Source organism: Malurus melanocephalus, unplaced genomic scaffold (assembly GCF_030028575.1).
Source record: "Malurus melanocephalus ecotype Western Australia unplaced genomic scaffold, MMel_1.1 scaffold_498, whole genome shotgun sequence".
NCBI classification, from domain to species: domain Eukaryota; kingdom Metazoa; phylum Chordata; class Aves; order Passeriformes; family Maluridae; genus Malurus; species Malurus melanocephalus.
In genome coordinates this window covers 316,443-326,804 of record NW_026623730.1, presented here as the reverse complement: position 1 = coordinate 326,804, position 10,362 = coordinate 316,443, and the positions used below count along the sequence as shown (strand labels likewise).

General features: G+C 50.9%; 1 protein-coding gene across 1 annotated transcript in view; it reads left to right on the top strand.

Moving 5' to 3' along the window:
• FAM53B (family with sequence similarity 53 member B) overlaps positions 1-10,044 on the top strand; it is a 43,349-nt gene extending 33,305 nt beyond the window's left edge. Inside the window, exon 5 of the mRNA XM_057381203.1 lies at positions 6,054-10,044. Within this exon, the coding sequence (XP_057237186.1) occupies positions 6,054-6,359 (306 nt within the window). The 3' untranslated portion in view covers positions 6,360-10,044. The remainder of the gene's footprint in view (positions 1-6,053) is intronic.
• The last annotated feature ends 318 nt before the right edge of the window (positions 10,045-10,362 follow it).

The following is a 10,362-nucleotide window of genomic DNA, read 5'->3' as shown; positions in this document are numbered from 1 at the left end:
AGCAGTGCTCACCAGCTGAGGAGGTGCTGAGGGGATGCTCTGGTGAGGGTGAGTTACAGAGAGGACTTTGTGCTGCTGTGGGGAGGGTCTGGGCACAAGGGGACCATTGTGGACAGGCAGAGCCTTTCACGGGGTGACTTCACTGCCCCACGAGGGGCACGTGCCCTCATGGATGGAGTCATCTGCACCAGCAGTCATGGGAGCAGCCCCCTGAAATGAGGATGTGCTCTCCTTGTGGTTTCCAGGGTTAAAATCAGCTCCAGGCTGGGCTGGAGATTCAGAGGGTCTCTCGATGGAGCAATGCTTGGGAGCCTGGCTGGCCCTGCCTTGTTTTCCCTCCTAACTAAGGGATGATGGCAGTTTCCATGAGGATCCATGCACAAAGGAGTTGGTACACCCCCAGAGCTAATGTGAACTGCCCTCCAGTTTGAAATGTTTCAGGCTGGCACTGAGTGGGAAGAAGTTTCAAACTGCAGGATGGCAGAGGGATCTCTCCTCTCTGAGCATCCATCTCTTTCCTCAAGGAGTAAAAAYCTCTAATTTTCACATAAGAAGGTTTTCTGTTTAAATTTTGGCACCTTTCAGGCTTGTTGGAGAGGCCGGGAGGGGTGGCAGTGATCTCGGTCGGCGTCAGCACCCACTTGAGTTGGTGACAAATATTTCCAAATGCAGTGATAGGAGAAAAACTGGAGGTTTTGAATTCCAAACGTATCCCAGGAAATAGTTTGATATTGATGTCACTTCTGAGAGAGATTCCAGCTTCCAAGCCCCAGTGTTTTTTAAATAAACAGGAATGAGAACASYAAAGTTCAGTTTGTGGCTTGGTGGGAAAAAGCCTTTGGTTCAGGATCRGAAGAAACYGGTTTGAAGGGAGCAGGGAYACCTTYCACTATCCCAGGCTGCTCCAAGTCMCATCCATCCTGGCTTTGGGCACTGCCAGGGATCCAGGGGCAGCCACAGCTTCTCTGGRCACCCTGTGCCAGGGTCTCCCACCCTCACAGGGAACAATTCCTGCCCAATATCCCATCCATCCCTGCCCTCTGGCAGTTTGAAGCCRTTTCCCCTTATCCTGTCCCTCCATCCCTTGTCTSCARTCCCTCTCCAGCTCTAGTGCAGCACCTTTAGGCACAGGAAGGGGCTGTCCCAGWTCCATCCCATTCCATCCCCTGCTCCTGGCTCCATCCCTCCACGAGGCCCAGGGATGCAGGGCTGGGTGTTGCACCCTCTGTTCACTCTCACATGGCAGGACAGGGCTGGGAACACAAACAAAGCTTGGCAGTGTCTGTCCCAAACATGGACAAAATCCAATTGTGTCCCGAGGATGCACATCTGATTCACCACATGCTGATTAACCCTCCTGTTCCCAGGCTGTGGGATCCCAAAGGACGGCTTTTAGAAAGCACAGAGATTCACTTTTGAAGGAGTCAGCACACTCAAAAGTGGCATTTTGGCTCGAAAAAGCCAAAAGGGATTTTTCATGCTGGTTTAAAAAAAAAAACCAAAAAACAAACACCCAAACCCCATCACTCCTGAAACTACTGGGTTAGTTAAAATCTGCTTGGAACCACTTGCCTTGCAAAAYTCTGCTGAAGCATTTTAGGAAGGCAAAGCATTTCAGGAAATGGTGCTAAGTGAATAATAAATAAATAAATAATTAAATAAGGGCCCTTCATTTTTCCTTTCCAGAGAAAGATGCTCAGGCTTAGTCCAAGATTGAGGCTGTGGCAGAAAAGTGAAGTGTTTTTCAAGTGTGCACTGGATTTGCAGGAGGTCTTGGTTGGTGGGAGTGTTGGGTACAGGTGTCACAAACTCTGGATTTTTGGTCATCCAATATAATTTTATCTCTTTACTTGCTGATACTCTTTTTTTCAGCACTGCTGAAGCAGTGACATAACGTTTGGTTTTAATTTTTATAAGGTCCTGCGTTATAATAATAAAGAGGAGACTGGTTCTTGGAGCATGGAGGCTGAGCCATGTCTGCTGCAGCTCCCTCCCCCTGTCCCTTCCATTCCTAGGAATTTCCTTTGCATTCCCATCACCAGGAAAATGACCTGAGGAGTTGGAGAAGGAGTTGGTGAAGGAGTTGGAGAAGGAGTTGGAGAATGTTGTGGGTGCCTTAAAGGCTATGCAGAGCTTTGAACCCTTGTGATATGTGTGTGTGTGTGTGCATGGCCCAAATCACACCAGCTGCCATAACGAAGTTCTGCAGAGCTTAAAAACCAGATCAAAACCCATTTTCCACTCTCATTTTCCAGTCTCAAACACCTGGCCCTCCTCCTCAGCAGCACAAGCGAGTGCTTTCCCTGACACAAATGCCAGGCAGGATTTACCGTGATGCAAACAACCAAAGCATTTATAGATAAAGATATAAAGATAACAACTCGGGCTGAAGATGTTTGCCTTGGAGAGTGATTTAAATCCAAACTAGGCAGAGAATTCCCCAGTGGAGGTGACTTTGCTGGCTCAGGAGGGCTGGCAGAGGTTCATCTTTCCCGCATGGAGCAGCAGCTCTCACTGCCCATTCCCCTTCCCTGCTGGCACCGGGTTATTTTCATCTTTGTGAAGGAACTGCAGCCCAGTGTGCTCACAGGAGGTGATGACAGCTTGGGAGGTAGGGCCGGCATTGCTGACAGCTTGTAGGATTACACCTTCCCCGGGAAAATTGCAGCAATCACCTGGCAGGGTGGAAAAATTAAAAAAAAAATAAGGTGTTTGAGCAAAAACCGTGATCACCGCAGGGATCCCGGTGCTGATATTTGTCCTGGTAGATCCACTGTGTGTGTAGGGATGTGTTATGGGGAAAAGCCTGCAGCTGGGTGTTTTATTAGGGGAAGAATGAGATGGAGGAATGCTGCTGAGGGATTTTTCAGCTTGCTCTTCAGCCTCCAGCCTTTGTCACCGATGGGGAGGGAAAATCTGAGGAAAAGGATGGATGTGAGGAAGAATTGGCTCCTGCATCCTTCCCTGATTGCAGCCTTGGTCCCTGTGCTGTATGGACCATCACAAGATCCTGTGGGAGAAAGAAACATCCTGAGCTTGGTCACCAKTGTGCAAGAAGGGCTTTGGTGTGGCTTTTTCCAAGTGGCCAAGCATCTCTTATTTTTTTAGTTGATTTTTCAGGTGCTTGCATTAGTAACGCCTCATTTTCTCCCTGAAGGATTGCCCAGCATGTGGGATTGAGGCAGCTTTGGGAAGGAAGTTGGGGGAAGAAAAATCAGCACCTCAAATGATCAGAAATGAGTCATTTGGGTTGGTAAAGGTGGTTTGGGTGTAAGGTGCAGTACAGATCTCGCTGGGTGAAGTCAGGATGGCTAGAAACACCTCCCAAAAGCCATCCTGTGCTGGATTCCCACAGTTTCCCTGAGACCAGCAGGATTTGAGGTGCCTGATACCCATTTTTGTCTGGCACTGGAGGTTTGGAGGGGCTTGGAGGGGCCCAGGGCAGCCTGGCCATGGGGGACAAACACCACATTGTGCCACCAAACCTGCTCATTTCTGACAYCAACAGAGGCCTTGACTGCCTGGTTTGGCCAGCTCAGCACCTCAGCACGTGCTAAATTCACCCAAGAAATAAAAAACGAGCAAAGAACTCCTGAAGGATGGAGAACAGACATGGCATTGACAGCAGTGGCTGCTCCAGCTCTGATCCACAGCCAGCCCATGGAATGCTGGCCTGGTGATCACCATCCTGGGGGGACTATCCTGACCCCCAGCTGTGGAAGGCGAGCTGTGGGATTTTGTGGCAGCCAGTGACTGTGAAAATTTGCTTTCTGAGCTGTCAAACCTGCCCCAGATGGAGTGTCTCTGCACCAGCAGCACTGGCACCATCAGGAGGGGTTTTCTGTCCTCTCACAGGGAAAGCAAAGATATTCCCTGGAGTGACTCAAGGCTTGGGCTGGTTTCAATGTGTGTGGATTTGAGCAGGGAGAACGAGGCTCTTTGCTTGGTTGTATTGCCCAAACCCCATAAAATCCAAAATTTCCCTGAAAGTCCCTTCATGGCTGTTGTCTGAGAGGTGTCCAAGCTTGGGAATGCTCTTCTTTCTGATGAGAAGAATGAGCTGCAGACCTGCTGAGTTACTCTCCGGGCTGCCTCCTCCTTCATTTGTCACTACAGGAATCGTTCATCTCCTCTGAATTACTCAGAGAGCATCTCCCATCCTCTCAGGATGCTCTGTAGCACCCTGACCTGTCCACACCTGGGTACCAAACCCTGGGAAGCACTGGAGATGAGCTCAATTGAGAAGGAGGAGAAAAATTACCATTCACATTCCCAGAAGAGCCAAATCCCTTTTTGTTTGTCAAAGGGATTTGCACTTCTGAGAGGGCTGTTGACTTTCAGGAGACCTAGGCGTTTCAAGTGCCTAAATCACTGTTGGAAATATGCTTGCAAATTTTGTGAAGTGCTTAGAAAAATATTTCTGCTATGTCCTCGGGCCTTCTGCAGTGGTAATTAYGAGTTGTCCATTAACCACAGTGTGCAGCTCTCTGCTTGAAGCTGCTGCATGCTCAGAACCCAGCAGACAGAGGCATGGCTGGGATTTGAAAAATACGACCAGGATGACGTGAGGACGGGGTGCAGTTGCATAATTAGAGAACAAATGCTCGTTTTTTCACACGGGCTTGGGGAATTGTGGGGTTTTGAAGGTTTCAGAGRCTGAAGGCCATGTGAAATGCAGCTTTCCCCAGCTTGGGCAGTGGCCAGCTCCTCGTGGGGCAGCAGGAACTTCTCTGTGTGGATAGAGGAGCCTCTGCAGGGACAGGTTTTACTGTGTTCATGGAGATGTGCAGAACTCAAAACCTCTGAGCGATGGTCCAGGGGTTCAGCTCAGCACAAAGACCCTTTAATTTGTTAGGAACTGGTTGGTGTGTGATGTAAAGCCTCTGCATCTCCCTTAGGGGCTGTGTAAATGGGTGGTTTTCCTTCATTACAGCCTGGGGTAAGGTGTTTTGGTGGGGCTGCTCCCCACTTGCCTGGATTTGAAAGAGAAAACCCTCAAGCAAATGTGCCTGATTCCCTGGGAACGGCCCTGGGGATGTTTTGGAGCAAGGCTGTGTCTCAGGCTTTGTGTTTGGTGCTGAATGGGGCAGCCAGAGCAGGTTCAGGCAGCAGCTCTGTCACTCTGTGTCACCAGCGCTCTGTTGGGTGCTGATGTTCTCCCGGCTCCCTCAGCCACTCCTTTCCCAGCTCTGTTCCCTTCCCTGGACACGCTCCAGCCCCTCAATGTCTTCATGGTCACTCAATGTCTTCATTGTCACGAGGGGCCCAAAACTGCCCAGGAACAGGTGAACATCTCCAGTTTAGTGAGGAGATGCCTGCCTTCCTCCCAGGTGTTTATTGAACTCATTCAGGCCTGTTCTGGGACGTGTTCAGGCTGAGTGTCTGAGAAGGGAACTCACCATCACACACTCGCTCCATGAGAGCTCACAGAGCTGCTGAGATCCTCCTCACCCTCCTCACACCCAGAGCACACCCTCTGTGTAACAATGGGGGAACAGAGCACACCAGTAAGGGCAGACATTTCTCTTGCTGACAAAGGGAGTTGTTGGAAACGTTCATTTCTTTTTGGCGAGCTTTGTCCTGCCTTAAATGTGAAACTAAAGGGCGATTCATGGGGTGGAGATGGTGATGGCAGTGATCCTGAGCAGGATGGGGGTGGTTTGGGTGCGTTGTCTGCTGCAGGGACAGGAGATGCACAGGACCTGCCCTGGATGGGGATGTGGGGCTTTGCAGCATCTGCTCCTCCATGGCTGATGTCACCCCTGTCCTGGCACTGCAGATTTTGCTGGTGGATGTGTCAGCTCTCTCCAGGCTCTGGATGAGCCCCAGATATTTTGGGAGGGATGTCTTTTCATTTTGGGGAACCCTGGRGARCTGCTGGCTGGAGCATCTCCTGGKGAGCTGAGTGCTCCTGCTGCTCTGCTTGCTTCCTGTCGGGCTGGGGGTGCTCAGATTTGGGATTGGGAGGACTGTCCCCTCATGTGGCATAACTCCTACCCCAGCCCAGCGTCAGGGTCTCTAATTCACCTGCTCCTCTCCCCTTGGCTCTGCAGAACCGCCAGACCTTCAACAGCCTCACCTGCCTTAGCGCCGCGGCCGAGGACGGTGCCCGGCGGCTCCAGCCCTGGAACGCGACCCCCGAGGTGATGCCAGGCAGGACCCCCGCCTGCACCCCGGTCCCAGAGCCACCACGGGCACGGCCCCACAGCCACAGGGCCAGCAGGGACGAGCTGTCCTGCGAGGAGGAGGAGGAGAGCAAGGAGGAGGACAGGACGGCCTGGCGGAGCGGCACGATGGGCACCGAGAGCCTCTTCCAGCTGGATGGCGAGATCGACATCGAGCAGATCGAGAACAACTGAGGAGGGGGCTGCTCCTCTCGCCCCGGGGGTCAGGGAGCTGCCAGTGGAGCTGTGGAGGGCTCCTCGTTTCCAGAGAGTTTGTGGGATCCTGTCACTGCGCCCCTCCTGCCAGCTGGAGGGGACGAAGCGGCTTTGCCAAAATTTCATCAGGTATTTTAGAGGAATCCGTGTGCATGCGTGTGTAAATCTTGAAATTTCTTTGTAACTACTGTAGCCAGAGATCAGCCAGTGGGAGGAAAGTGCCTGTCCCATGGGGAAACCAGGCACGGGGATCGCCAAAAACTCGGAATCCGCGAGTGAATGGCTTTTGCCAGGATAGGGCTGGAGCTGATGGAGCTGGTCCCACCTGTGCTAGTTCAGAAAGGGGAGCACAAGGAGAAACCACCACCCCTGGGACTGGAAAAGGGAGGGGAAAGCAGAATACTGAGATTTGCAAATGGAGCACTGGCTGGTGGCTGCTGGGGCAGCTCCTTTTTTCCGGCCACACCCCGTACCGCCCCGGCACCCTCCTCGCTCCCCATGTCCCTGGAAGTGCCGTGAGAAGGAAATCACAAGTGAAGTGTTTTGCTTAAATTTAATAATGGCAAGAGCTGGATTTTTACTCCTTTATTTTTAGTATTTCTGATGAGGAATTGAACACACCCCTGGGCTGTGTGGGGTGGCATCCGCAGCAGCGCTTGCTGGGCGCTGCTCAGGGATGCTCAAACGCCTTCCTTCCTTAGTTTTTTTCTTCCCAGCCCCTTCTCTCATCCCTTTTGGGAAAAAAGCCCTACTCAGGCTCGGTGCCACCCTCATTTAGGTTCCCAACACCCTGTTTTGAGCAGGGCTGGCTGTTTACCCATTTAGCAGCAGCTGTGCCCTCTTTGCTACCCGGGGCACGGCTGCCACCCTCTCTTTTTTTGGCGTTACTGTGAAGGGCTGCGTGCCCGAGACACGTCGTGCAGGAGGGGTTACTTGACAAARTCAGCTGGCAAAAGGCTGAAAATCCAGGTAGCAGCACTGAAAGCTTTTCCTCTTCCTGTGCCTTTTTTAAGCACAGATAAAGTGGCGACCATTATGTTTGTACGATATGAATTCTCTTTGCTAAAAATAAGCTGTCCACTTGCTAACAGGTTTAGAAGGACGCAGATTTTTTTTTTCTCTCCCTCTGGGATTTTTTTTTTTGTTTGTTTGTTTGTTTGTTTAAAGCTCTAGGAAAGCTGTACAAATGGCTTCCAGCATGTTCTGGATTCCTTCTGCTGGTTCCTTCAAGCTCAGGGGTTACTTCCCGAGCTTTGCAAAAGAAAGAAAGGARAAAAATAATCACTGATAACAGGAGCAACTGAAGACAGGACATTTTTAATGGGGTTCAGCACCCCCATGGGCAATGCTTTGAGGGTCCATAACTCAGAAAGGCTGAGAGCTGCTGGTACAGGTTTCATTCATCATTTCTGGTTATATTAGTGCACTTTTTTCCGCAGTGGTTCAGGATGCATGTGGCATCTCCCACCACGGTGGAACCCCTTGGTCGTTACCCCTGTCCTGGCACTGCAGAGGTTCTGCTGGTGGCAGTGGCCGTGTCCACTCCCTCCAGGCAAGCAGGACGAGCCCCAAATATTTTGGGAGGGGTAGATAGGGATGTCTTTTCATTTTGGGGAMCCCTCCAGCTCTTTTAAAAAGTGTCGCTTGATGCATCACTCAGAAGAAAATACACCCTGGGTTAATTTTTAGCCCTCCTGTTGTGGCAGGAGCTGCTGGTCTCAGCTGTTTTGGGAAGGTCCAGCCATGCCAGAGCTTTCCCAGGCTGCTGCCCCTCTGTCCACACCCCTGCAGTGGCACCCTCACAGCACAATTCTTGGCTTTGAGTCTTCCTGATGCTCCATCCATCCMTCCCTCCCCACCGCTGGCAGATCCTGCTCTCGGGGCGCACAGGCACCTCCTCAGCTGAGCAAAAAAAGGGCAAATTCACCCAAATCCACATCCAGCTGCCACCGCAGAGCTCCAGGCGGGCTCTCGTGTGGGCATCCCCAGGGCTGGAATTCCTAAGGGCTTCTGTTTTCTTTCCAAGGGCTGCTCTTGGTGCCACGCTAACCTCCACAGTGGGAAGGTGGCCAATGGGCTATGACCCCACTGTCCTGGATGTGGTGGCCAATGGGCTATGACCCCACTGTCCTGGATGTGGTGGCCAATGGGCTATGACCCCACTGTCCTGGATGTGGTGGCCAATGGGCTATGACCCCACTGTCCTGGATGTGGTGGCCAATGGGCCATGGCCCCACTGTCCTGGACGTGGTGGCCAATGGGCCATGGCCCTGCTGTCCTGGACATGGTGGCCAATGTACCACGGCCCCGCTGGCCTGGAAGTAGCCGTAGCATTCAGTTTACATTCAGCACAACCCGTTTGCCTTACTAAAAACGCTTCTCCAATGAGTCATGGCCTTACACTGGGCACGTTGGCGTAGGCACAGACTACAGTTAGCGACAGTTCTGAGGCCACGGTGGTGTTCTGTTGGGTGTTTCTTGTTGGGTTTGTATGATTTCATGTACTTATTCTCAGTTTAAGAAAGCCTTACTTTTTAAAAAATTTTTTTTCTCTCTCTCTATCTCTCTCTCTGTAGAGGTAAAACATTTGTGGATTTATATATATATAAATATATATATAAATAAAGTAATTAAAAATATTAAATATAATATAGTACGTGCCTCAGATTCAGGGGACATCCTGTTGATTGTAAAGTCAGAAGTGGCGGTGCTCCCCCGGCGTCAGGAGATCCATCCCCTACGCAGTGGGGAGAGCAGGGAATCCCCTGGGCATCCTGCTCTTGGTTTGTAAAGGACTTCACCTATTACACAGATGCTTTGGGAACCCCCAAATCCCCCAGCAGATCCCTGCTGGCTGCCAGAATGTGATATTAATGCGCAGACAAGGGATGTTTTTCCTTGCTAGGTAGCTAAAATAGGCTCATTGTTGTGAAGATAAGTGGCTTGTCTAAGGTGTGACCCAGTCTGGGCAGCAGCTGTTTTGGGATGRCACCAAAGCTGTGGCAGCAGCAATAAAGGTTCACCATCCTGAAAAAAAAAAAATAGGATTTTAATACAGAAAGTCTTAGCAGGCGCACGAGAGTTTGCTGTGTGCTTTGCAGACGCAGCTCTTTGAGCCTGTCCCTATGAAAGAGCACATTAAAAAAAAAAAAGAAACCAACAAAAGAAGCATTTGTAAAATAGATTGTGATTTTTCCACGTGCTAGCATAGCCTGTTGGGCCAATAAAGTCGTGTTTCAAGTGCTTTGTTCAGAGCTCCTGGCTGCCCAGGCAAACAGACTGACGTAGGATGTTCTAGGATTGTAGCAGTGCTTTGCAGCGTGTGTGGGTTTGGTGTTCAAGAAAGAAAAAGAAGAGGATGGCCAAATAAAAAAAAAAATTAAAACAAAAATAAAAAATAAAAAAATGGGAAGAAGAATGAAAACAAAGCCTTCTGAAGCTATGACCTGTAGTAGCCAAGTCCCGCTGGCCATTGCACAGCGCCGCGGGCCGTGCGTGTCCCGGGAGGGGCTGCCCGAGGGTCCCCTCTGTGGGCAGGCCAGGAGGCTGCTCCTGCCCCCTCCATGACTTGATTGCACTAGAGCAGCTCAATCTCAGGAAATTGCTTGTTACTTTTACTGTGTAAATAAAGCTTCCTGGTTCAATAACCCCTGATGGTGTCTCGTCTCTCTGTGCTGTCCGCGTGGGGTCTGGCGGGTTGGGGACATCACTGACCCTTGGGGTTGTGGCACTGGTTGGAGTTTGGTGGGGTTGGATTTTGATGAGGTTGGAATTTGATGGGGTTGGAGTTCGATGGGTTGGAGTTTGGTGGGGTTGGAATTTGATGGGGTTGGAGTTTGGTGGGGTTGGAGTTTGATGGGCTGGAATTTGATGGGGTTGGAGTTTGGTGGGGTTGGAGTTTGATGGGGTTGGAGTTTGATGGGTTGGAGTTTGATGGGGTTGGAGTTTGATGGGGTTGGAGTTTGATGGGGTTGGAGTTTGA